At 43.3% G+C, this 27,660-nt stretch overlaps 2 protein-coding genes across 27 annotated transcripts in view; one reads left to right on the top strand and one right to left on the bottom strand.

Moving 5' to 3' along the window:
* Wnk1 (WNK lysine deficient protein kinase 1) overlaps window positions 1–9,756 on the top strand; it is a 112,958-nt gene extending 103,202 nt beyond the window's left edge. For 10 of the 23 annotated variants that reach the window (XM_085687005.2, XM_085687021.2, XM_087904316.1 and 7 more), the window contains 4 exons: window positions 676–768; window positions 3,749–3,790; window positions 6,372–6,559; window positions 6,965–9,756. In XM_085687005.2, coding sequence (XP_085543131.2) covers window positions 676–768; window positions 3,749–3,790; window positions 6,372–6,559; window positions 6,965–7,282 — 641 coding nt within the window. In that variant the 3' untranslated portion in view covers window positions 7,283–9,756. Of the gene's footprint in view, window positions 1–675; window positions 769–3,748; window positions 3,791–5,447; window positions 5,918–6,371; window positions 6,560–6,964 lie in introns of those variants that run through there. The other 13 variants (XM_085687018.2, XM_085687034.2, XM_085687036.2 and 10 more) reach the window with 6 other exon arrangements.
* A 1,258-nt stretch (window positions 9,757–11,014) lies between these two features.
* Window positions 11,015–27,086, bottom strand: Rad52 (RAD52 DNA repair protein). Of its 4 annotated transcripts, none has more exons than XM_048444379.3 (12): window positions 26,949–27,086; window positions 24,322–24,415; window positions 22,424–22,525; window positions 21,014–21,107; window positions 20,780–20,847; window positions 19,263–19,381; window positions 18,480–18,555; window positions 14,772–14,971; window positions 14,483–14,631; window positions 13,280–13,363; window positions 12,480–12,704; window positions 11,015–11,608 (listed from the first exon to the last, which is right to left on the bottom strand). In XM_048444379.3, the coding sequence occupies exons 1-12, from the start codon at window positions 27,059–27,061 to the stop codon at window positions 11,547–11,549; spliced, it is 1,386 nt and encodes a 461-aa protein (XP_048300336.1). In that variant the 5' UTR covers window positions 27,062–27,086; the 3' UTR covers window positions 11,015–11,546. The 4 variants fall into 4 exon arrangements, with proteins under 4 accessions (XP_048300336.1, XP_048300335.1, XP_048300337.1 ...); XM_048444378.3 differs by having other exon boundaries at window positions 14,483–14,634; XM_048444380.3 differs by having other exon boundaries at window positions 14,483–14,634; window positions 26,945–27,076.
* Between the last annotated feature and the right edge of the window lie 574 nt (window positions 27,087–27,660).

Consider the following 27,660-nt stretch of genomic DNA (forward strand, 5'->3'; position numbering starts at 1 on the left):
GTGAGAATTGGAAGGAGGGGCTGGAGAGTTCAGTGGTTAAGAGCACTGGCTGCTCTTGCAGAGCACCTAGATTCCATTCAGAGCATCCACACAAAGGCTCACAGCCATCCCAGGGGATCTGTTGTTCTCTTCTGGCTTCTGAGGGCAATACATGAAGTGTGTGGGCTTATCTTCAAGCAAAACACTCATACACATAAATAAAAAAAATAAAACTAGAATTGAAAGGAAAGTTGGGCATTATGGCACATACCTTTAGTTCTAGTACTCATGAGGCTGAGACCAAGTTGGGCAATAATAGTGAAACAAAAGTCAAAACTAAAGTAATGAATTGAGTGTCTGGGTAGAAAGGAATTGGAGGACAGACCTACAGATAATTAAGTGCTTCTAGCACAATTTCATAGAAATTAGACATTCAATTTCCCTCCTTCCCCTCCAGCTAATGGAAGTAATTAGTAAGAAACAACACAAAGTTGTTAATGTTGTTCCAATTGAAAAAAGCTTCATTTCTGCCAATGGGGGAGGCTTGGTGTCTGTCTCATACAACAGATGAACTTCCCTATAGATCTCCCTCTTCCACATGCCATCCAGTGTGTCACCACTCCAGCCTCAAGCGCTAACATCTTGTAGTTGTGTTGTCTCTTCTCCTCTCTGTTCTTTCCTTTTCCCTTCTCACAGGCTGTGCGAAGTTTAACTGTGCATCTGAGCAGGTGACATTCAAACCTGGTGGCAGGAGGACCCGATTTCTGAGTACGCCCTGCTTGGCTCTTTGTGTGTAACACCTTTACTCCTTCCTTGTCCTTGTTTTTCTGCTGCTTTGGATCTGATTGTCACGCAGTCCATTTTCATTTGTCTCTTTTATATTTCATCTACTCAGTGGCCTGGCTGACTATTACCCTCAGAAGTTTGGGTCCCTGTGTAAATTATAGAAAAAGATACAGAGACAGCAGTGGGTTTTATAGATTTCAAAATAACTCCCAGGTAGAATATGTTAGCACCTCTATTAATACTGCAATACACAATCATACTCAGTGCTGTCTCATTGCCCGGACTTTAGGAGTGGTGGTGTCCATGATTCCCATACTGTGGAGGGAGAAGCAAAGATAGTAAGTTTGTAGCCAGAATGGACTGTGTAGCAAGTCCCTATCTCAAAATTAAAATTTAAAAAAAAAAAAAAAGACAAGAATCAGGTTGACCACTGGTGCATGATCCTGATGGAAGGTAAAAGTTTACCTTGTTTTCCATTCTTTTAAATATGGATTGAAATCTTCTCAGTTAAGCCCAAACATGTGCAGATTAAAGAGATGCTAGAAATATCTTCACCTCTGTTACCGACTCCATGAGATTAAATAGTTCAAAGAACATTTAGTATAGTTATCTTACAAAGCTTTTTTGTTATTGTTGTTTTCGTTTTTGTTTGTTTTTTCAAGACAGAGTTTCTCTGTATGATCCTGACTGTCCTGGAACTCATTCTGTAGACCAGGCTGGCCTCAAACTCACAGAGACCCTCCTGTTTCTGCCTTCCAAGTGCTGGGATTAAAGGCTTAAGCATCACTGCCCAGCTTTTAAAGACCAAAGCCAAGTGCCTGCAAGTGAAATTTATCATTTTGATATTAGGTATTAATAGAACTTCATTTTCTGATTTAAAATAAGGTGCAGGAAGCTTGAAAGATACCTCAGTAAAATGCTTGCCATGCAGATTGAGGACCTGAGTTTGATCCCACAATCTAAGTTAAAAAGCTGGGGTGTCCTAGTACTAGAAAAGTTGGAGAAAAAAAGAACCTAGGTCTCATGAGCAAATCAGCTTAGCTGTGTCAGCAAGCCCCAGGCCAATGAGAGACCCTTCCTCAGAAAAGACTGGGTGGCTCATGAAGACTGACACCTGAGGGTATCCCCTGACCTCCACATGTACCTACTCACAAAAGCACAAACCACAAAAGGTACATGTGAAACTGGCTGCTCTTCCAGTGGACTCAGGTTCAGTTTCCAACTCCTACATGATAGCTCACAACTATAATGCCAGTTCCAGGGTATCCAACACCCACTCTCACCTTGGGACACTTCACACACATGGTCCACAGAGATATATGCAAGCAAGATACACCTATACACATGAAATAAAAACAAATCTTAAGAAGAAAGTGGCAGCCCAGGACCAAATTGCCCTGTATTGTCCTCTTCCTGTAAGGAGTGAAATCAGTGCCTGCTTCCTAAGGCTATTGTACAGTTTAAATAAGATATTGTCCACAAAAACAGCTGCTACTTAGAAAACTCAATTCCCTGTGATTAGCAAAGACCTGTCTGGTATTGATAGGTAGCCAAAGAGTCTATATTGAAAGAAATATTTTAAAAAGAAAAAACTCAAGTAAGAAAAAGAACTTTGTTAGAGTTTTGGATGACAATCAGTTCAGGCCTCAAACTTCTGGTGTGGTTATTAAAATGCTTTTTAAATGCATGTGCTAAAGCCATCAGTGTTTCTGTATGTGGCTCAGAGAGCCTTTGGCCTCTTCATGGTGGGAAGAATTTACACTCTGCTTTGTTCTCTTGTACCTTGGTATATTAGATTTAACCTGTTTCCCTCACTGACATGTTAGCCATGGATTGGTTCTACCTACAGCCTTCTTTTGCCACATTCCCACACATGCCAGTGGTCCAGGGCTGAGCTCAACAAAGTGGCTGGAAGCCATTGCCCATGTTGATAGTTTCTAAGCATGCATGATTTGGGTATACTTCTATCAATAGTTTTTTTATTAGACTAGCTCAGACTATGCATGTCTTGAATAAACATTTATTCACACTTGAATAAACATTTAATTTGTATATCCAGCTAGAAAGATTAAAGGACATTAATAATAGGATGGGTATTTTGCGGTAAAATGCACCCAGGCCTGCCTGTGATCCACAATCTACCTACCCACCGTTTGAATTAATTCTGTGTCTTACAGCATGCTCTTAAGTTTAGGCAGTATTGATCTGAAAATGATTAGAAGTGGTAAACCTTACCACTTCCCTTTGAGTCTAAATGAAGACTTATACCTGTTGAAAGTGCTTGATGATAAGTCATGCAAAACTGCTGGACAAATCCTAGGAGGCAGATGTTTTAAAATATATATAAAGAAAACAGGTGTTTGGAAGAAGGGTAGGGTCTCTTACTTGTTTTGGGTACATTAATCTTATCTTCTCAAAATAGTTTGAAAAGCACGGCTTGGCTTAATGCTCTATCTATATTTAAAGGTTGCTTGTTTTCCACATACTTTCCACATAGTTTTAAAATTCTGGAAGGAATGGGGTGTATGGGGGGGGGGGAGACTGAGACTCTAGGATGTGGAAATAAAACAGCCAGTTTTAAATCAACTTAAAGTGTAACAGTGGTACTGATTTAAATGCTTTGTAACAACCCAGCAGGAGAAACAGGAAGTAGGACATGGTCAATGGAAGTGCTGCTTGGGTATTTGGAATTCAAGCAGTTAGACCTGTTCCTCCGTCCTCCAGAACCTTAATGTCACATTTCATTTTAGAAATAAAGATGAGATGTAAAAGCTCCAGACTTCACAGTCCATCTGACAACTCTGTTTACACTCAAAGTCAGTTAGACTTGTCCCTAGACTTGTCTCTACATCTAGGGCTGCCAGGTCCCACCCGTCTGTCCCCTCCTGCTTTCTCTTGCTGGGCTTCTGTGTGCTGTTTGGAGATTTCATATAAAGATTTTACTGATACTTCTTTAACACACTGCTCTCTCTTTGTGCTTCAGGGAAGATGGTGAAAAAAGTCTGTCCTTGCAACCAGCTCTGTAGTAATTATCTTCTTTCTGTTACTTTTGATCCTGATTGCAAAGCCATGAGTTCTTTAAACTATGAAGCCTCATAACTCCCTGATTCCTAATTTTCATCTATCCCTGCACCCTTTTCTGATAATATTTCTTATTGTGCTTAACTGCTATATTTTATTGCTACTACTACTTCCAGATTTGAGAAATCACTTCATAGTCAGTTCTCTCATGTGAGTCCAGCTGTGTTAGTCTGTATCCGTGGATACATGGAGAGATGGAGGCAGCCTAGGTTTTGTACAGAAAAGAGTCTCTGAGTCAGTGCATGCACCCACCACTCCACTACTGTTCATCAACACTGAACAGTAATCTAAGTGTACACAGAGGGCCATGTCCTCACATCCTCTGCGTATCTCAGTAGAAGTTGGTGCTCAGGTACAGGGGAGAGGAATGCTACTTGATTATAGAGCTTGACTTTTTAGCCTAGGAGGTTCTCATTAAAATAAAATGCAGATGCTAAGAAATTAATACTAGCAGTTTATAAGAGTCTAGAGTGTTAGAGTGAGTGTGGCTCATAATGGCTTATAACCTGCCAGTGTTGGGGTAGGAGAAACTCAGAACATGAATTTAGAGAAATAAAATCTCCTACTTTTAGGGATATCTATAAGCTTTCAGGGGGACTGAAAAGATTTAAAAGTTAGCACTCTCTGCAGAAAGCCTACTAATCCTACTTTACAGTCAGAAACTACAGTAAATAAGGCTAACCGTAGGGTGACTCTCCCTTATAAGGTAAACCTCATGTTAAGAATCCAATATTGAAAAACGTAGACTAAAGTGAATGGCATTTGGTTTTAAAGGGCCCTCACAGCATCAAAAACAACTAGCACCAGACTAGAGAAGTGTGACTTCTGGCATGAGCTCTCTGGATAAGCAGTGCTCACCCTGACTTGGCTTCTCATTTGGCACCAACAGCTCTACTCACTTGTGGATATTTCTATTGTTTGGATCATCTGGCCCGTCATCCAGCAGGATACTAGTCCTTGTGCATGCCACATGCTCGCTTTGTGGGTTTCCTCACTGTTGTGACTGCCCATCCTCATGGCCTGTGCTTTCTTCCCACTGCATCTTTTCCCACATTTGCTATTCAAGGAAAGCTGTTTCCTGTGTTTTTATATTCTCCCACTTGGTTTCCTGTACTGAGATGAATTTATGCTGTCTGTAGTAATGATCCCCTGCAGTTCTAGCAGACACCATGTGACTGCAGTAATTCATGTCTTGCCACAGTGACCAGAAGAAGCATGTGAGCATCCTCACTCTGCAGCTTCACCTGAGTTAGCTTTCCTTTAGCACAGACATGCTTTATGCCTTGGTGGGCCACTCCTTAGGTGATAAAATATACACCCTTTGGCACAAACAGGATTGTAGAGGGCGGTAGTAGGTAGGGTTGCTTCAGATGTGCTGCTGTGCTCTGGTGTGCTGCTTTGGCATTGAAAGCAGAAAAACGCATGCACTTAGTCCCAGGTTTCCTTGAGTATGATAGGGCCTACTGGCTCACTACTTTAGTAACCTTTGTTTACTATGTAGTAAATGTGAAGTCTGACAATAAAGGGGGATATAAACAAAAATGAGACCATGACTCTTCTTTCCCTCTTCCCCAAAACTTGCCTCTCCGAATAACCTTCAGTGTGCCCTCCAGCTGAGCCGAAATCAGGCAGGACACAGACTCCTCCTTTCTTTTTCATCAAACTATAGAAATAGAATTCCTTCATCATAACCTCTATGCCTCCTTTCCCTTCCCCTGCCTCAACTGCATTTTCCTATTGCTTCTACCCAGGAGTGCTTGTTCCATTGGGAAGAGTGGGGAGAAGGGATAAGAATCCTTGAACCAATTAAAAGACAAGTCCTCAAAAAAACTAACTTCCTGGACTTGAGAGATTTAGGCACATCTTTCCCCACTGCCGAATCTCAGTTCTTTGCTCATGGGACACTGAGAAAAGTTGGGGCCTTGACTCTTTTCCAAGTTTATATTTACAAATTTATATTTGTGGTTCCAGGTGGGGAAAAAAAAGTTTTGAACAGAGCATGCAGTGTCTCGTTACTTCTATTTGTAAAAGATTGACTAAAGAATGCCACAGTATCTACATGATCTGGGAACCCCATCTTTCCACAACAAGCACTGATCTCTGCATTTGTACTACTTTAACTTACCCAGCACACAGTACTTCTTTGGCCCTGCTTTCTGCAAAGTTCCATAGCAGCCAGCCTTGTGGACCATATCACTCCCTCGTCAGTGTAGTGCTGGGAACAGAGCACTGGCAGACAGTCCCAGTATTACAGGTTGCTTTGAAAGAAGCCTTTACCCATGCCTTCCACCATCCCAAGTTGTTGAGCCTTATCTACAAGCTATGGAAATGAAACCATTTTCACTACCTGTTATGCAAAAGCAAACAGATAAATAAAACTTTGGTATCTTCCTATCCTGCATGGCTTCCCAATTATTCTCCCCATTCTGTGGCTTGCCATTCATTATCCTGTTACATTTTCCCTTTCCCCAGAGTCATATCCCAGATCCCCTTTAATGCTAATATTGTGTTGCTTACAATTCTAGGGACCAGCAGCACAAATACTGTTGGGGGAACAGTGAGTAGCCAGGCTGCCCAGGCTCAGCCACCTGCCATGACTTCCAGTAGGAAGGGCACATTCACAGATGACCTGCACAAGTTGGTAGACAACTGGGCCCGAGATGCCATGAATCTTTCCGGCAGGAGAGGGAGCAAAGGACACATGAATTATGAGGTAAGTCTTCCACTTTTCCTAACTTGCCAGACTACCAACACACAGATGAGTTGAGGACTGCCAACACTGGTACACCATCCTTGCCACCACCTTCTTCAGCAGCCCATGGATTCTAACATTATTGAGTAAACAAGGTAACAATCACTTTGGTACCGTTTTATTTCAGTATCCTACACTACCTGTGTGTGCACACTTACACCTGTCACATATGCACACATCTCATACCCGAGTTTTCTCTCCTTGTTAAACATAGAGCCAATAAATATTGTAGGAGGCTTTGTTATGTTTTGGTAACACTAAGATTAAAACATCTCAAGCCCTAGAACAGCACTGCAGTTATCACACATTTTTTTTTCTTGGTATTATACCTATATCAATTTGTCATTATTACTTTCTTGTTTTTAGGGCCCTGGAATGGCAAGGAAGTTCTCTGCTCCTGGGCAGCTGTGCATTTCCATGACCTCAAACCTGGGTGGCTCAGCCCCCATCTCTGCAGCATCTGCTACCTCTCTAGGTCACTTCACCAAGTCCATGTGCCCCCCACAGCAGTATGGTTTTCCAGCTGCCCCATTTGGCACTCAGTGGAGTGGAACAGGTGGTCCAGCACCACAGCCACTTGGCCAGTTCCAACCTGTAGGAACTGCTTCCTTGCAGAATTTCAACATCAGCAACTTGCAGAAGTCCATCAGCAATCCCCCAGGTTCCAATCTGCGGACCACTTAGTCAGACATGAAGATGTTAACTAAATAGATTGGGAGCAGGAGATGGAATGCTGAGGGTTGGGGGGTTGGGGAAGTAGCCTATATACTAACTACTAGTGCTGCATTTAACTGGTTGTTTCTTGCCAGAAGGGAATGTTTTTAATACCATTTTGAGCCCTTAGAATGGAGAACCACCCTCCCTCTCCATTTGTTGGAGTTCAAAAAGAAGAAAGAGCAGCTTTCTGGTGGAGGGGTTTGCCTGAGACTGCTTTCCTGTTTCTGTACCCACCAGTAAGGCCTAGAGCTAGAAGAGAGCCTTGTTACCAGATCACCCCCAAGAGCTCAATGTAAACTAAACCCCATATATAATCTGTGAGTGGGGTAGAGCTCTTAATTTTGACATATGCCCCAAATTCCTTACTCCCACAAGAATGCACACCTTAAGACAAGAAGGTTCTCTCCCACTCTGATCCCTATCCCCACTTTCTTTTTTTTCCCTTTACAACCTAGTGAAAAATACCAGGGGACTGGGGTTGCAACCCTTTCTTATATAGGTCATTAATGCTTTACGCAAGATATTAGCAGCTTTGACTGCAGCATTAGCAATTAGGGAAAACAATGATGTTCCCTGAGGACATGTAATTTTGCCATCAGTTTTGATGTGGAAACACTGTGATATATAAATGTTGTTGGACAACATTAGTTTTAAGAGTAAAATTTGAAAGGTTTAAAAGGTTCACACACACACACACACACACACACAAAAAGCTAGCTCTGTCCATTACTTATTAAGACACTTTAACTTTTTCCTTTGTATTTCCATTGTATTAGATAAATAAATGTGAATGTAAAATTGTATAAATTACTGTACTTGAATACTTCTGTTCTCCCAGTATTGCTTGCTGGATATTTTAGTGCCTTGGACTTCTCTTGCTTCTGCTGTTAGCATCAACTTACCAGACCCCAGGTCACCAAAGGGTATGTGGAAAGAAATCTTAGGTCCATATGACCCCAGCAGTGGATATGCCAAAGGGAAAAATGAAAGTGGGGTTGTTGTTGTTGTTGTTGTTGTTGTTGTTGTTGTTTTTTCAGTCGTTCAAACAGTTTTGCCTAGAGCAGGTGTGAGATGAGCACAGTGAGAAGTTGGCATCAGAGGTTGAAAACGAAGTTCTGTTTCAGAAAGAATGAGGGGGGTTATGAGCTGTGTGAAAGATAAGGACCGGAGATGTGGGGACAAGCTTGTTTGAAGTGATGCCTGGCCAGTGGACTAACAAAAGCTAGAAGAAATACAACAAAATGAGATGGGAGCGGGCTAGATTCTAAGTTGGGAAGGATGGCAGTGCCGAGTCAAAGATGGAAAATGTTGTTCTAAGGAAACCTGCTTGGTGTTCCCACCTCTTGTACAGGTACCACACATTTCTCCACTTGAAGTACTGTATTGTGGAAAATGGACCCACTTCTGACTTTCTAAGCACTGTAGGAAAAAGTGCTTTCCTTTCCTACCCCTTTCTCCTACAATGTCCCAGTGGTGGCACAGTCAGAATCTGTACCACCTATACTTCTGTATTAGAACTAATACTCTCACAGTTTCATGCCCATATTCCCAAATAACTACAACCAACCAGTATTATCTAGTACTACGCCTAGTTGTAACAGGCAGTTTTCTGTCGATACCTAATTGACTGTTTGGGATCTTAATACTCTGAGAATGTGGAGAGAGAAGTAGAAGTCCTCGTTTCTTGGGTGCTTCCTCCTTGACCCTGAGTTGGGAACTGACACATTTCCAACCTCATTGACACATCCCAGGAGTTACACACCAGACACTGGCTACCTGTACCCTTCTTTCTTTAAGAGTCCTGTTCTTTTTAAGTTGGTCTAGGCCAAAAGATACACATGAAAGCTGAAAGGTTTTAGGGGAGGGAGGTGAAAAGAACATGGTTTTTGTTTCAGATCCTGCTACCAAAGTGTTGACTCATTTATTCCTTTTGGGAGAGGGTAAGAGGTGCTGTGGAAATGAAACGGGTTGTAGGATGGGTAAGAGTGCTTTGTACCAGTGGTAGAGGGAGCCAGATGCAGCATGTTGTTGGTTTTGGTTTTAGTCATCTTGAGGTCTTTTCCCCATTCACAAAAGTTTATTTGCTGTTGATTTTTTTTTTTTTTGCCCTCCTGTGGATGAAATAACTGAAGCCTAGAGAAACGAGCTAGTGCTACTGAACTGTTTAAATTATTTTTGTGTTAATAGTACACTTTGAGTACCTTTTTCCACATTTAAAAAGAACTTTCCGAATTATAAATGTTTTCCTTACGTTATTTAACAATGTACACTGTTTAAAACTGAATTCAAACCTTGGGGTTTCTCAGCAGCCGTTAACTGTACATTTTGCACTAACTCCGGGTGTTGCGCTTCTTGTAAGATTGCGCTTTGTGCTTCAGTTTGTTACCTTTGTAGACTTATTTAATGAAACCATTCAAATAAACCAAACTTGCTTTTGTTGAGCTGTGGGGTGTCATTTCTAGCCAAAAATGCCTTTTGTTCTCTATGCTTTATTTTTAATTTTGTACAACTTATAACTGGATTTGTTGCCCTTGGGAACTTTTAGCAGTAGTTTTATCCTAACCTAAATCAAGCTGTTAACAATGAAAAATCAAAGTTTGGTGGCATGTGGCAAACTGCTGTCAGGCAACACTTGTTTAAGTATCTGAGGTCTCACCTTCCCACAGACAGGTCCGGCCCTACTCCAGTATTAGACACTTTCCACCAAACACAATGGTCTGAGCTTGATTCCTGGGACCCACATGGTATGAAGAGAGAGCACCAATTTCTTCATGCACAATAAATATAGTGGAATTAAAATTTTTTTTAAGGACTCAGCACCACAAAACCCCAAATTCAGCTTAAGTAAAATTACAAATTCATTGTTCATTTGGGGAAAGAAAACTACTGGGGCGGGGGGTACAGTTTAGCGTAGTTGCTTCCTTAAAAAACCTACACCTGGGGCTCAGAAGAGTGTGTACTGCCTTTGCAAAGGACCCACGTTCAATTCCCAACACCCACATGGTGGCTCACTCTCAACATTAATCCAGTTCCAGGGAATCTAACAACTTCTAACTCTTCCGTGGATACTACAAATGCATGTGCACGTACATGCAGGCAAAACACCTGTAAAATTACAAACAACAAAACCTATGATCATTCATTTCCTTGCTTGGGGGAGATGCCATGATTTTTTTTTTCTGAGACAGGGTTTCTCTGTGAAGCTGGCCTTGAACTCAGATTCATCTGCCTGTGCCTTCTGAGTGCTGAGATTAAAGGCATTCACCACCATCACCCGATTGTCATTTCTTTAAATGGGAAATTATGCAGTGGCTCCCCCCATAACCCATGTTTTTTCATTCAAAGTAGCCAGAAGAAAACAATTCTTTAAAATTCCATGTAGTATAATGAGAATTCCACCGTTGATGTGAGTTTTGCCTTTGCCAAGTACAGCCATGAAAGGCTTATCTACCAGTAATCTCAGTTGTAAATTTCACAATTCTGTCAATGTTTAAATATGAATTTACTCGATGGCTCGAAAATGCACTAATGGGAACTGGGTGGTGGTGGCGCACACCTTTAATCCCAGCACTAGTTAAGGGTCTCTGAGTTCAAGGTAAGTCTGGGCTACAAAGTAAGTTCCAGGACAGCGAGGGCTGTTACACAGAGAAACTCTGTCTCAAAAAACCAAACCAAAACAAATAAAATAAAGGCGGCAACTGTTGAGATGTAGTCTTTATTATAACTTAATCATATAAAATTGAAAAAAAAATTCATGCTGGCCTTCTTGCTGTATACAAACCACATACAACCACAGGACATGGTAAGCGCAGAGAATGGAGAAGACCTAAATCAGAGATGCGAAAGCACCCACTGTACGTGTTGGTACTTCTCTCTAGATAAAGAGAGGGTTCTGTTGACTTGAATCCATGTGTGATCCTGAACCACCTCCATGGCCTGATTGGTTAACACTTAGTGGAAAACAAAAGGAGAGATGAGCTAACATGTAATTTAATGAAGGTGATGATCAAGCTGGTGCTTAGATGGGTTGCATCACTAAAAGGTAGCCTGAATGAATAGTACTGAGAAAATGCAGAGCCAATGGAGAGGCATTTTATCTGTTTGCCTCCCTCCCATCATAGGGTATGACAACCTCTTTAAAGTACTCTAGTACTCTAATAAGTTCAAAAGAAAGCCTTGAGAACAATTTTGTGACCAAACTTCCTGTGACAGAATCGTCATGTCTTGAGCTTCAGGATGGATCCAGTTTCCTTTTCTTCAGGTCCTGGATCTTCCTATGAGAGTCAGAGTTTCCTGTAAAAGATAAATAGTTAAAATGAAGCAGCCTTGACTTTCAGCAGCAGCTAATCTAATCATTACTGGATTGTATAGGCTAGCAACTCTTATTCAGACAATACACAGAATGAGAATGACCACTGTTTGTCATTCTCATGACACTTCTCTAGATCTAGTCAGGCCTTTGCTTCCTACAAGCATGCATTTTAACATTATAAAACACTTTGATCAAAGTTCAGCAAGAGCTACTCAAATTACAAAAAAAAAAAAGAATGTAAGTTTGTATTGGGCTGCATTCATAGAGTCTCATCTCAGGTTGGGCACACCTCATCCTAGATCTAAAGAGTAGATCTGGACCTGAAATCAAGAGCCACTAGCTCAAATACTCTTCACCTGCACTGCTTGCTGCCTTAGCATTCCATCCAGCTTTTCCTTTTTCTTTTTGATAAAGATGTTAATATGTAGTCCTCACTGGCCTGATTGTACCCAGAGCCGTGCAACACACTAAGCAAGTTTAGTATTGAGCTAAATACCCAGCCCACAGAACTCACCTATACTTGACTATACAGCTCAGGCTGGCCTCAGACTCAACAGAAATCCTCTTGTCTAAGCCTCCTGAGTGCTGGGATTACAGGCATGTTGCCACTGTGTACCATTTCTCCCAACAAAAGAGGGTGTCCAATCCCTTGGACCTAGAGTTGTAGGCAGCTGTGAGGTAATACATGTGTGCTAGGAGCTAAATCCTGGTCCTCTACAAGAATAGTATGCACTGTTAACTGCTGAGCCATCTTTCTAGTCACCCTAATGCAACTTCTTAAAATGAACTAGCTCCCTCCCTTTAGATTTTATAGAATTAAACCCAGGATTTTCTTCCAAAGATCTCTGCTACCTAGTACATGCTGGTGAGTACTGCAAGTCTGCGGGTACCCAGCTCCAGGTTTTTCTGGTGGCATCTGGTGGCAAAGGCTGTGTAGGACACCATCCTGAATCACCTCCTGGTTGTTAAGGGCTCGGGTGGTAGAAGTTTGGGGTGGTTCTGGTCTAGACAAAGGCTTAATAATGTCCTCTAAATCTGGAGTCAGGTCCCACATTTCAGGGTTGTCTTCAGGGTTGTCTATGGAGAGAATCACAGTATTATAACAGCTTTCATGTTTTGCACATGGCAGCAGGAAGGTGGACAGCTTCACAACAGACAGTAAGACCCTGTCTCATGGTTAAAAAAGAAAAAAAAATCAGGCTTTCAGTTCCCTCTCATAAATCTGCAATTTTTTTTGTTCCGACAAATACCCCAAGTCTTTTCTTTTGTTAGAGAACATGTATCAGATCCCCTGTCAGTCAATTTGGGGACTTCTTTCTATTTTTATAAATCTTTACAGCACTAAAAATCAGATAAGTTGTAGAGAGATGGCTAATCAGGTAAAGTCACTTGCCACCAAATCTAACAACCTGAGTTCAAGACCCAGGACCCGCATGGTAATAGGAGAGAACTGACTACAAGATGAAATCTATGGGCTGTGTATATAGTTCAATGGTAAAGCACCTGCCTAGTGTCACAAGGGCACAGGTTTAATCCCAGTACTGCACCTAACCCTCCCCCAAAAAATGAGTTCTATATCTGCCAAAAAGCACACAGCAGAGTAACTCATACATACTCCTAAGTGTTTACTGGTTAATTCTTAAGTGATTTACCTGGGAAGATGGCTTTCTCCCTGAGGAGTTCTGAAGCAGCAGTTATGGGGGTGCTGTGTTTCGGAGGAGGGGCTGGAAGCACTGCTACAGTGTGCACAGGAGACAAAGGACAAGCCAGAGGTCACATTAATCTGTCAACTCCCTATGAAGTCTATTCCCTCTTGCAAGATATACCTTGAGTGTTCAGGTTCCTAACTCCCAGGCCTACCTCCAACTCTGTATGTCTACTACAGGGGGGAGAACCAGGTGTTTTCTTTGGTATTTTGTTTTTGAGAGATAGGGTCTCTCATGTAGCTCTGGCAGGCCTTAAACTCCTATACAGCCAAGATGATCTTGAATATCTGATTCTCCTAGTATAACAGCAGTGTGGTACCACAACACCAGAACTTGGGACACCAGGCAAACATTTTACCGTCTGAGCAACACCACCAACCCATTTTCCCGTCAACAGCAAAGGCAGGGGGGTGGTAGGAGTCTTCCAGCCCAGTGGTTCTGGAACAAAGCAGTGCATCCTGAATCCCATCCCTGTCCTTCAAGCTCCTGGCATTGCCAGAAGCCAAACTTTTAGGCTAACTCATTACTCAGGATGTGCCCAGAATGATGAATATGTTTTAGTTTGTTTTTTTCCTACATTAATGTTGCATTGGGTTAAGGGGTGAGAATAAACCCAGCATATAACCTGTCTCTTGCACCTTCACTACACAGAGAAAAAGGGCAAATGTTCTCTGAACCTGAAAAGTCCTTAGCAAATGTCTGCACATCAGAAATATCTAATTCTGTGAAATCCAAGCTCAGGTTAATTTAAGCTCCTGGGTAAATAATCTGCTAAAAGTTCCAGTTATCTTTCAGCTTTGTCTTATATTCCAAAGCCATCCAAGAGGCAAGTTTCCTAATGCAGAGACAAAGCAATTCTTTACTTTAAATTTCAAATTCCAGAAGACAGGGAGAGGCCTCATTATGTATTCCAGGTCAACTTGGAACTCACAGATCCACCTGCCTCTGCCTCCCAAGTGGTGCAGATTATGCCAATCATGGCCGTTGACCTCCCTGAAAATCCCCTTGTCTTTAGAACTGGGAAGGAGCAGAGCATATTTTACCATACTAATTCCATGGGGTCATCTGTCCTACATGGAACTCTGAGAAGCCCTAGCGAGGCACGGCCTGGAGTGAGTCACAGTCTCCCCCTCACACATCCTCACACACCCTCAGGTTCGGCTTCCACCTCTGCAGCAGGTGCCTGGCCCTGCAGGCGAGCCTCCATTCGCTGGCGGAACTGCTGCTGCAGCTGTTTCTGCCGGAGCTTCCGGAGCTTCCGCTGGTGAATGGCATCACTCTCCCTGGTGGCGGCCAGACTGCTGCAAACCAAGTTAACCACAAAGGACCCAGTTTGAAGAAGCACACAAACCAGTTGGTTTCAAAGGCAGGAGTGGAAGCAACCAAAGCCAGGCTAGAAGGGGCAGAAGAGGAAAGGGAAGGAACCTGAGTCCAGTACCAGGAGCTGCTGCAGTCCTTAGCCCCCTGCAGCCTACTGTCCAAATCATGTGGGTGGCTTGGTCTGCAAGGGGAAGTTGCTTCTTGTGGTTTTGAGGGTCCCAGTGCTTCATTCTGCCGGCAGCTGTTATATCTTGCCTGTTCCACAGATGGTTCAAAATCTTCTCTCTTTGTTTTAGCTAAATCCACTTCGAGAGGGAGCTAGAAAGAAAGTGAAAGAGGTAGAAAAACTGAATGCACCCCATATCCAGCTTTCCTTCCCCCTGGTCATGCACATCCGCAGACATATTGCTTGATGATCCTTGACCGGTTTTCTTAGCCCCACCAAAAGCTGACAGAAATGACCCACAACTTCCAAGCTGGTTGGTTTGTTTTTCTACTTGGGTCTGTTTCCCACACTGATGGCAAACTCCTGGGCCCAGGCAAGGCTGAGCAGCTGGGGCTGCAGATAACTGACATTATTGTTATTGTTGTTGTTTTATGGTTTGTTTGTTTTTTTCCCCAAGACAGGGTTTCTCAGTAGCTATGTAAGCTATGTAGCCAGTTGTGGAACTTACTGTGTACACCAGGCTGGTCTCGAACTCAAAGAGATCTGCCTGCCTCTGCCTCCCGAGTGCTGGGATTAAAGGCATGCGCCACCACTACCCAGTGGCATCTGACATATTTTAACAAGAGCAATTCATTTGTATTTTGAACTATTCTGTATTAGTATTAAGTTTCAATAAAGATTAAATGCTTTTGATGAATATAGTCTATATAGTCTAGATTGACTCTTTCCTTGGTGGCTGATCTTTGTGTTCTGCCTATCCCTTTTCCTTTGCACAGTGGCACATACCTATAATCCAGCACTTTAGGAGGCACAGGCAGTGAATAGCTGCAAGCTCAAGGCCAACCTGAGCTACACCTTGAGACACTATCTTAGAAAAAAGGAAAGAGAACTGTTAGGAAGGCAGAAGGAAGAGGGGAAGGAAAAGAAAATAAAGTCCTTCAGATTCAAAAAGACTAGCAGCACAAAGACAAAGAAATACAAAGTTCTCCGAAAAACACTGGTATACACAGAAAAATGTCACTGTAATGCTCCTACACAGAATTTAAAGAGCAAAGCAATAAAAGAAAAATTTTAATTAAAAAAAACCAGCAGGCGGTGGTGGTGCACACCTTTAATCCTAGTACTCAGGAGGCAGAGGCAGGCGTATCTCTGTGAGTTCGAGGCCAGCCTGGTCTACAAGAACTAGTTCCAGGATAGGCTCCAAAGCTACAGAGAAAGCCTGTCTCAAACGAACAAACAAACAAAAAAAAACCTGCCTGATATGGTGGGGCACACCCTTAATCCCAGCACTTGGGATGCAGAGGCAGGCAGCTCTGAGTTCCAGACCAGCCTCAGCTATACCCTAAGACCCTGAGTCAACAAAACTCAAGCCTACGGCAATGAATATATCATATATAAAGTCTTATCAACTGGAGTTAAACTGATATCATTTTAAAACAACTATTAACACTAACATGATTTATGCAACTGCAATGGAAACTACAAGGAAATTATCTAAGGATGTACACAATGGAAATATCAAGAATCAAGTCAGCCATACAAAAAATTCAAAACAAAGGAAGGCAAAGGTCCAAGAACAAAAAAAAAAAACTATAAGCTATGCGGAAAATCAGCAAAATGGAAATAGTAACTATCCTATCAGTAATTGTTTTAAATGTAAATAGGTTAAATCTTAGTTTTTTAAAAAACACAGATTGGGAGTTAAAGAGCTGGCTCAGCATATATTGCTCCTGCAGAGGCCTGAATCTCAGGCTCCAGGGAAATCTAATTCCTTTGTTCTCCGGGAGCACCTGTGCACACACAATAAAAATAACAAAAATTTAAGAAGACAAAAGATTTGATGAGTGAATTACGAAAATCGTATCCAACTATATTGTCACCTATAAGGACCGAGTTTGATCTTCAGCACCCATATAAAAGCTGGGTGAAGTACCCTGAAGGATCCCTTGGGCTCAAAGGCCAACCAGTGCATCCTAACTGCTGAACTTCAGGTCAGTTAGAGACCCTGTCTCAAATATAAGGTAGAGCAACTGAGAAAGACAGCTAACATCTTACCTCTAGCCTCCACAGGCAGATGCACACATACACATGAACATGTACTATCACATGGGGAGAGGAGTCAGTAAACACTGCTGAGAAACCTGGTCCCCTGACCAAAGGATGAGGTTGGAAAATGTCCTATACTTTTCAGAAGAACCAGCTCAAAACAAACTAAAGTCCTAAGTGTAGGACTCCAAACTCTTAGGAAAAAAAAAAAACTGAAAATGCTTCACAGCACTGGATATGGTGATGATCTCTTGATAAGACATCAAAAGTGGGGATCAGTGGTTAAGAGCATTCAGAACCCAGGTTCAACTTCCAGCGGCGACTCAGCAAACACTTGGCAAGTCTGTAAGTCCAGTTCCAACAGATGCATTACCTTCATACAAAACTCTAATGTACATGAAATAAAATTAAATTATTCAAAAAAGACACTAATAGCATTGGGCAGTGGTGGTGCCAGCCTTTAATCCCAGCACTTGGAAGCAAGAGGCAAGTGGCTCAGAGTTTGAGTAAATTCCAGGACAGCCAGGGCTACACAGAACAAACCCTGTCTCAAAATAACAAAAAATAAACCAAAATAAAATATAAACCAAAATAAAAATAACCTTAAAACATATATGGAATGGGAGAAAACATTTGTATATATTATTAACAGATAAAGTATTTAATGTCAAGAATATTTAAAGAGCTACCATAACTCAACAGTAAAAATATCGAATAACCCATTAAAAATGGCAATGAACTTCAATCTCCCAAAAAACGATTCCCAAATGGCCAACAAGCTTTTGAAACACAACAACATGCTGACATCAGGGATGTATGAAGCAGACTCTACTAGGACCACAGAAGAGTAAGGTCATGGAGAGAACGACTGTACAGTATGTACTGTTTCAGTATGGAGATTTCTCGAAAGAAACAAGATAGGAGACACATGACCCAGTACTCACACTTGTAGGTACCTATCAAAAAACCAAAGACAGAGCTTCTACGGAAATTTATACATCTGTGTTCACAGCAGCAATACAACAGTCAAGAGGTAGATAGACAACCACAGTGTATGTTCTCAGGACTGGCGTGTACACACATACACACACACGAGGAAAAGAGGAAAATCTTGTCAGAAGCCAAATAACACTCCACTGGGTCCTGTGATGAAAGGATGGGGTAGCACCTGACAAAGCTCTCAAGGAGACAGAGGCAACGATTCTGCCAGGCAGACACCAAATCTGCCCCAATTACTGCAACTCTAGCCACATCTACCACACAGCACTCCTGAGGCTAGAACTAAGATCCCATAGATAGGTGACAGACAGAATGGAGGTATGCACCTCACAGCCACCAGAGCTAAGAGCAGAAAGAAGGCTAGTGTGAACACACATAGGGAACAGCAATAGTGTGAGAAGACCCTGCACGGCTCTCTGTACATGAGGGGCATTAGAAACCTGGCCAGGTCACATCTGCTAGCATCAACCTTCTGAATCTGAAATAACTATTCTAGATGCTGCCAAACGCTGAGACCTCGCTTCTCCTTCCTGTGACTACACTCAAGGACATACTGGAGAAGTTGCGTGCTATGATAGCAAGCTGCCCGCACCCCACGCCTCTCTGTTAACATACCTGTCGTGGAAGCTTATTTAGTGACCTCAGGTAGTCTTTGTCCAGAATGCAGTTTCCAAGTGCATTCCCAAAACTCCTACAGTGACAAAAAGCCAGACAGTTCAGTTACATCTGACAATCACAACACTACAAAGCTGCAACACAGGAGAGGAAATGGGCCCTAGTTCAGTGAGACACAATGGACCATGTCACATTCCTGCATTACACTAGCTTCTGAGAGCACAGCAGTGACCTGACACAGATTTCCCAAGGGGACATTGAGTGCTATGAAGCCCCCCCCCCAGCACAACCCACCTGCTAAAAGCCAGGCCTCTAGGGAGTGGGGCAGAACTGATGGGATCTTAGGAGCTGGGGGCCAGTGGAAGAAGGTGTTAGGTCACTGCAGATTTGCCATCTGGGAGTAAGATCACAGGGTTTGTTTTCTGGGGTATTTTGTTTGTTTTTTAACCGCTCCACCCCAGACCCACAGCAATATGGCCAATCAATCCTGAACTGAGGCAAACTAAACTTTGAGTCAGTGTATTCGGACATTTGCTGTAAAAACTGAAAAGCTGCAAGGCCTTTGAGCCCTTCCTGGGAGGGAAGAGAGGACCCAGCACTGCAGACAGTGTAGTCAGATTCAGTCCTGCACCCACGGCAAAGTACAGAAGCAAGCAAGGAAACACAGCATCAGGATAGAATGAGACATCTTCTCCACGTTATTAGATCTCCGACCCAAGGAAACGTGCCACTTCTGAAAGATGAGCTGACATGAAAAGTGGCTGGAGCCCAGCTCCTTCTTACCTGAGTGCCCGCTTCAGCCCATCAGTCACAGCTTCCTTCCTAGCCTTCTCCAGCGACAAAGCCTTTGACCTGAGGCCCTCACTAACTCCATAACCCACGTCCTCATGATAGGACCCATCCTGAGGTAGAAAGGGACATTGTTGGAGCTCTAATATGGGAGCTGTGGTCCCCTTCCCTGAGCACTCAAAAAAAATGAAACCAACACCACTACCACCCCCACCACCTCCCAAGCTGTGGTGCCAGGACCCTACTGAAAAGACAACAGCACAGAGTTTAAGATATCAATTTCTAGCCGGGCGGTGGTGGTGCGCACCTTTAATCCCAGCACTCGGGAGGCAGAGGCAGGAGGATCTCTGTGAGTTCGAGGCCAGCCTGGTCTACAAGAGCTAGTTTCAGGAAGGCTCCAAAGCTACAGAGTAACCCTTTCTCGAAAAACTAAAAAAAAAAAAAAAAAAAAGATATCAACTTCTAGAAGTGTTGTCTGGAACAGATCTGCCTGGAAACATGCTTGTGGTCAGTGCCAAAGTCTTTAAAGCTGTGACGTCAATAGAAATTGACCAAAACCAGTTTATTTATTTATTTCTCTCTCTCTCTCTCTCTCTCTCTCTCTCTATATATATATATATATATATATATATATATACACACACACACACACAAAATGTATTCTAGACACACAATGGAGTTATAAATGGAATTTCCAGTCATAAATATATTAGGACAATGACATTTCTGATAAGAGTGCAGCTTAGCAGGACAGCACAGCCCTGTAACTGGGCACTCAGACGGTAAGAGGTGAGACCACCAGTTTCAGCATAACCTAGGCTCTACATACTGACACTTTCTGAAGCTGGTGGGAGCACATGCGTGTCATTTCAGTACACAGGAGGCAAAGAAAGAAGCCTGAGCCTCCGGCACCCAGGGACCTGCATAGTGAGATGTCTAGAGCAGGGGTTCTCAGCCTTCCTGATGCTGCGACCCTTTAATGTTCCTTGGGTTGCGGGGACCTTCAGCCATAATAGTATTTTATTGCTACTTCATATCTGTAATTTTGCTACTGTTATGAATCGGAATGCAAATATCTGATATGCAGCTGTCTTAGGTGACCTCTGTGAAAGGGTCGTTCGACCACCCATAGGTTGAGAACCGCTGATCTAAACTGAAGGGCCGTGGGACACAGCACTACTTCAAATAAATGATAGCATTTAATCCCCTATGGCACTTAGATTGTTACATTATAAATATTTTCCACTGTTAAGTTACACCACACTTACACACATACACACACACACTCCTTTTGTATTTATGTGGTCAAACTTTTGTGTATCAACATAAGATGAGTTAAGACACAGCACACCCTGTCAACACTCTCCTGAGGGCAGGTGCACAGGACATTTGAATACTGCCATCCTAGGCACCCAGGTTAAGACACACCCCAGGTCTACACTCAAGACTCCCTCCCTGCTCACTCTGTCTACTCAGTCCTCCCAGGCAGCAGTGGCACCCCACCCCCTCACCTTTAACTGCACCCTTACAAATGCACAGACTCCCACGTAGAATTTGCCATTGTTGAGGTCAACAAAATCTAGGGATGGGAAAGAGAACCAGTTGGAAAGACACTGATCCCTGCACCTAGTTACTTTCCTTGGCTGGCAACCAAACCCACCTACCCAAACCCACTAAACTCTGAGTAGGGAAAAACAGTTATGAAATAACAAGCACAAAGCAGTCAGCACACGCAGGGAACATACCCACATTCTGCTGGGTGATGGAGTGTGCCCAGCCATTGTAACCAAACATCTCATTGGCCAGGTTAATCACCCGATGACCTTCAATATAACACACCTAAAAAATACATTTTTAAGAAAAGGCTATTAAAATGTCTTTGGTGTTGGTATTTTTAAGTGTCAATTAAAATTCATTTATTCCTCGTATGTTTTTGGCAAAACTTCCTTTCCACAGGAAATCTCAATGCAAGTATTTCAGAGACTTTTGGAAAAATCAAACTAGAACTACCAGTCAATCTCTGGGAAGGGACCAGCCTCAGGAACTTCAGGCTGACCTACGGCACAGCTTCCAGAGGACCAAAACTACACACAGAGCTTCAGCATGAGCAGATCAGGGGCAGTGTATGCTTTCCAGCAGGAGGCCAGGACTCCGTCCTTCAGCAACAGAAGGTTGTTAAAACTGGAAGCAGGGTTTGGTATGCTGGCTTATTGTGGGACTTTAACTGTGCATAGATGTGCTACATTTGTTTAATTACATAAAGATGTGTTGCTGTTTCACCTTGCCTACCTTAGGCACCTGACTGGCCTAATAAAAAGCTGAATAGACAATAGATAGGTAGAGGAGGGACAGATGGGGCTGGTGGGCAGAAAAAATAAAAGGGGGAAGAAATCTTGGCTTGAGAGGAAAGAGGACAAGGGAAAAAGCGAGGAACACATCTGGGCCCAGAAGGCAGACAGCTGCCAGACAGACAGACAGACATGGACTACGACATATAGAAAGAAAAAAAGTAAAAAGTCCAAGGCAAAATGAAGATGAAGATAAACAGGTTAAAATAAGTTATAATAGCTAGTGGGAGAAGATAAGGCTCAACATTCACAACTAATAGTAATTCCCCATGTCACGATCTGGGAGTTGATGGTGACCCAAAAGAAAGTCTGCTACAGTTGCACATGCCTTTAAACCCAGCACTTGGGAGGCAGAGGCAGGAGGATCTCTCTAAGTTTAAGGCCTGGTCTATAAAGCGAGTTCCAGGACAGCCAGGGCTATACAGAGAAACGTTGTCTGAAAAAAACCTCAAAGAATGAATGGATGGACGAAGGAAGGAAGGAAGGAAGGAAGGAAGGAAGGAAGGAAGGAAGGAAGGAAGGAAGGAAGGAAGGAAGGAAGGAAATGAAATGGAATGAAATTAGAAGCAAGTGGTAAAGTGAACATTTAAAGATGATATGAAAATCTCAACATGGAATTTACAGCAATCTCAAGACAGTGTTTGGGCCACTACAAATGACAAAGAAGTCTGAAACCCACCCCTTCCAGAGATACGAGGAGGTCTCTAGTAATAGGGAACAAGGGCCTCTGAATCTATGGAATCTAGTAAAACCAACAGGCAGAATTTCTATATCAACTGCTAGATATGTGCCCAAGACTCAACTTACCTTCTGGCCTCCGCCAGCCATGCGGCTACTGATGTACTCTGGGCCCAGCCTCTGCCTCAGTGCCCTCTGGATGGCCTGGTACTCTTCGGCCGTGTACTGGCTCTACAATCCAGAAGGGGAAATCTAATTGCTTTCTGCGCCGTTCCTCTCACAGCGAATCCCTCCCTGAGTTTCCTGACACAGCTCCCTTTCCCATTCTTGAGAACTGAGAAGAGCTGACTGTAGATTAGAGAACCCACCTAGCACACATGAGGCTCTAGGTTCCACCCTCAGCCCAGGGAAAAGTACTGGACATATCATGCATACATGTATCAAAGCATCGAATGGTAGCCTATAAGAAAGCCTAACTTTATGCACACATTACACATTGCTTTAAGTCAGGTAGTGGTGGTGCACACCTTTAATCCCAGCACTGAGGAGGGAAAGGCAGACGGAGCTCTTTGAGTTTGAGGCCAGCCTGATCTACGGAGTAAGTTCCAGGACAGCCAGGGCTACACAAAGAAACCTTGTCTCCAAAAACCAAAAAAAAAAAAGAAATGTAAACAGGTCATGGTGGCATACCTTTTTAATCCCAGTACTTGGGAGGTAGAGGCAAGTGAATCTCTGTGAGTTTGAGATCAGCCTGTCTACTGAGTTCTAAGACAGCTAGGGCTCTGTAGAGAGGCCCTGTCAAGAAAAACAAAAACAAAAAAATTAATACAAAAATTTTGCTTTTAAAGTATTGCTGCTATCCTTTTTAAACTTACTCAAGCTAGGTTAGGTTTTGGTTTTTGGTTTTTTTTGTTTTTTTTTTTTTTTTTTTGCTTTGTGGAGCTAGGGACAGACCCCAAGGTCTCCTACAGGCTAAGCAAGCTCTCTCACTGAGGGAGCTCTAATTCTCTAAAGCAGAGCTAGGAAACCCAATTTACCACCTCAGAGCCCAAACCTCACTCCACAGGCAAGGCAAAGGAGCAGAGCTCTTACAATATCCACTTCCACAATTCCCATCTCTCAGGAGACAAATATATCATGGTTGATCTTTGGGGTTTATTCCCTGTCCTGTTTAAATTAGGTAAGTCCTAACAATTCTTTGATAAAGACAGAATTTGGGTAGACAAAACAAGAATCTTTCACTCAATTTCTTTTTTTGTTGTTGTTGTTTTTTGTTTTTGGAGACAGGGTTTCTCTGTAGCTTTGGAGCCTGTCCTGGAATTAGCTCTTGTAGACCAGGCTGGCTTCAAACTCATAGATATCTACCTGCCTCTGCCTCCTGAGTGCTGGGATTAGAGGCGTGCACAACCACGGCCCAGTTCATACACAATTGCTACACAGAGAGAGGCCTCACATACATGTACCATACTCTATCTACATTATACATTCAAATAGGGTAAAATTTTATGACACGTGAACACAAAAATTTACACCTAAATGTAATTCCTTGTACTACAAGTTTTTAAATTTTTTATTACATTTCTAAAATGTATTTATTTTGCATATGTATACATAAGTGCACAGTAGCACAGTGTGAGCATGAACTCAGAGGACAACGATCAGGAGTCAGTTCTCCCTCTATCATGGGGATCCCAAGGACAGATCTCAGGTCATCAGGCTTAGCAGCAGGTGCCATCTGCTGGGCGACCTCCCTAGCCCTACTACGAGACTTTACTGCAAAGTTCACCAGTACACTAAGTCACTAAAGACTCTGGAACAAAACGACAAAATATAGCACCATGCTGGGGATACAATAGCTCAGTGGTGGAGCTCTAAATTCAATCCTCAGTGCTGCAAACCAAAACAGCAAAGCCCCTGAAACACTGCATCAAAGGAGAAGGGAGTCCAAAAAGGCTCACATGCATAAGGACATTATCACTTCATCCTAACTCTCCTCACTTAGACTTCAGAATGAAGCAACTAGTTACCTGCCCAAAGCACAGCACAGACTTCCCACCAGCAAAGGGAGAATGGTTGTCACAACCTCCGTGGACCGCTTCCTCAGCTCCAGCCATGTTGACTCTGTATAAATAAAGCAGTAACGGGGAGAGGATTAGGGGACAGATTCAGAGAAGAAGCAAAGATAAGAACTTCCTGTGTTCTGTTATACATCTGGGTTTTGGCTGGCTAGTTTTTGTTTTATTTTAATGTAAGTATTGTAAATTTTTATTGTTTTCTTTCTTAGCTTGTACTATGAAATAGACTTTGATTTCTGTATGCTGATTATATATTTTGTGGCCTTCTGAAATCATTTATCACATCTTCAAGAATATTCTGGTATAGTCTTTGTGGTGTTTTAAGTATAGGTTGTTGGCATCTGCAAATAGAAATATCTGTTATTTCTTCACTTAAAAAATAATTGGGCTGGAGAGATGGCTCAGGAGTTAAGAGCACTGACTGCTCTTTCAGAGGTCCTGTGTTCAATTCCCAGCACCCACATGGCAGCTCACAACTGTCTGTAACTCCAGCTCCACGGGACCCAATGCTTATGGCAAAACACTGATGCACATAAAATAAAATTAAAAAAAAAAGAAAAAAGAAAAAAGTCCCAAGTTGGTTGACCCAAGTTGGTTGACATTACCAAACTGGGTTGAAAACAAACAAATAAAACATTAATATAAAGTTAAAAAAAAACAGAGGAAAAAGCAAATCAAATAAAGCACTTACTTAGGGAATAATGTCTCTCAGGGGTCAGGGGTCAGGGGTCAGGTAGGGTCTGCCAAGACATAGATAAACCTAGCTATTCTTCCAGCTAACACATTTACTATTGTGGGCTAGAAAAGGTAAATGCTACACTGAGAACATACGGTGTTATATCAGCATTACAATGTTATCAGTATTACAAAATTCTTGCTATGCATAATTTCACATAATCCTCACCTCCAATACCTCCCATAGCTCCTCCACCCACAAACTTCATGGCTTTCTTCCTTTTACACACATAAAAACCATACATACATGAATAAACATATAGACACAAGCCTACTGAGTCTGTTTAATGGGGCATGTATGTCTATGATTTCAGGGCTGATCACTTGGTACTTTCTGTGAAAGACTTATTCTCCCTCCTTCAACAATCGCCTATAGCTCTTCATCTAGAGGTGGAGCCCTGTGAGAGCTTCCACCCCTCCTCCAACTTGGCATGTCAACTGGTGCTGTAGCTGCCCATGTTTTAGTAAGGCAGCAATACTGAGATGTCACATAGTGTAATGTCCTTGTCATGTAAAAGACACTGTTACAGCAGACTTCCTGGTCTTCTGGTCCTTACGATCTTTCCGACTCTTCTGAGATGTTCTCTGTGGAAGATGTTCTAATAGTTCTTTTTTTTTTTTTGAGACAGGGTTTCTCAATCTAACAGTCCTAGCTGTCCTGGAACTCACACTGTAGACCAGGCTGGCCTTGAACTCACAGAAATCCACCTGCCTCTGCCTCCCAAGGGCTGGGATTAAAGGTGTGCACCACCACCACCCAGCTAAGTTCAAATCTTTTTAAAATCAATTTTAATTCCGTATGTATGTGTCTGTGTGTGGGTATGTGAATGAGTGAAGGTGCCCGTGGAGGCCAGAAGCATCAGATCCCCTGGAGTTGGGGCTAAATGTGGCTGTAGGCACCTGAGCCAGTTCTCCCCAAGAGCAGAAACCACTGAACCTGCCAGCCTGGCCCAGGCCAATGATACGGCTTAAGTGTTCAACATCTTTAGCCACCAAAGAAATGTAAGCTAAAACTACTGAGATTCCACCTCATTCCAGTCAGAATGACTGTCAACAAGAAAACAGTAATTGGCTAGGAGGGAGGATTTGTTGGTGGGAATATAAATTAGTGCAACCAATTCAGAAATTAGTGTTGAGCATATCTCAAAGAACTAAAGAGAGTTCTTTACCTCATGGCCCAGCTAACCCTCTCGTATGCTTATGCCCAAAGGATTCTAGACCCAACTACAGATACCCGCACATCTATTTGTACGCTGCTACAAACAGCAGGGAAGTGGAATCAGCCATCAACTCATCAACCAATGGACAGTGAAAGTCGGATACACAGTGATTCAACTGAAACAGACCCTACACGCTTACTAAAAGCACTGTATCATTTCACACCGGTGAAACAGGAAAGTTCACAGATGCAAAGCAGAAGGGATGCTGGGAGTAGGACAACAGGAGGGGAGTTAACTAGCGCTTCGGGATTTACTTAGGGGTGATGAAAATGGTGTGCAATTGGATAATGCGAGGGGTTGTGAAACCCAGAAAATGTACTAGTAACCACAAAACTGTGGTCCTCCAAGGAGTGAAGTCAGTGTATTACTGCACGCCTTTTTTTGAAGTCCAGAAAGGCGGACTATGCGGCTTCCCTGAATGTCAAATTCCCTAAGTCCACCGGTTCTTCCCAACTTCACCCAGCCACCGACAGTGACCGCCACCGCCTCCAGGCTGCCCTCCCAAGGCCGCGGCCAGCACCCCGACCCGGCCGGCGGAGCCCGCAAGGAGGACAGGTTCAGCAGTCGCCGAGGACGTCCAGTCGGCGGGGCCCCACGCCCCGCCGGAAACACCCACTTACGCGCCTCGGAACACAGAGCACGCAGGAGCTCAGTCCCGGCACCGGGAGGTCGAAGGGGGCCAAGCACGAGAGACGGAGGCGCAGACTCAGGGCACGCCGGGAAGAAGGTCCACACATACCCGAAGGAGGCGCCGTAAGTCAAGTCACGAGGCGACCCGAGCCGCAAAGCAATCTGTCGTAAATCATGCCGCGCGCGCGAGCGCGCGAGGCCGAGGGATCGGCGTCCGGAACCGCTTGCTCGGTTATTGCCGCCGCCAAGGATCGGGCCACCTTCCTCCTGCCGGGGTAGGCCTGGAGCTGCGGCAGCTCCTCTGCCTCGACGGTCCTTGTCCTCTCCTCAAGGATGCGGCTTCATCCATGCCCCCTGAGGGTGTCTCTTCGCCCTTCACCCAGCCTCCGTAGATACCCTGCGAGGGTGCTTGTCCAGCCATTCTATCACCTCTCCTAATGCGCTCTTAAACTAGGAGGCCCTGGCAGCCCGAGGTATAGTTTATATGCTGAGAACTTGTTTTTAAAAAAAGTCAGACTATTAGATTGCTACAATGTAATCAATTCATTATCCATTATCTGGCCATTTTCTCCAGGCCCTTCAATGTTTTTCTAGATAGTTGACTTGACTAGTCGTCTTCCCAGGAACACGGAGTCTGAATGCCATTAATCAGTAAACCAAAAGTCCTTTAAGCTATTGTAGGGCCCAAACCTTCAACACCACCAGG

Source organism: Myodes glareolus, chromosome 3 (assembly GCF_982192425.1).
Source record: "Myodes glareolus chromosome 3, mMyoGla1.1, whole genome shotgun sequence".
NCBI classification, from domain to species: domain Eukaryota; kingdom Metazoa; phylum Chordata; class Mammalia; order Rodentia; family Cricetidae; genus Myodes; species Myodes glareolus.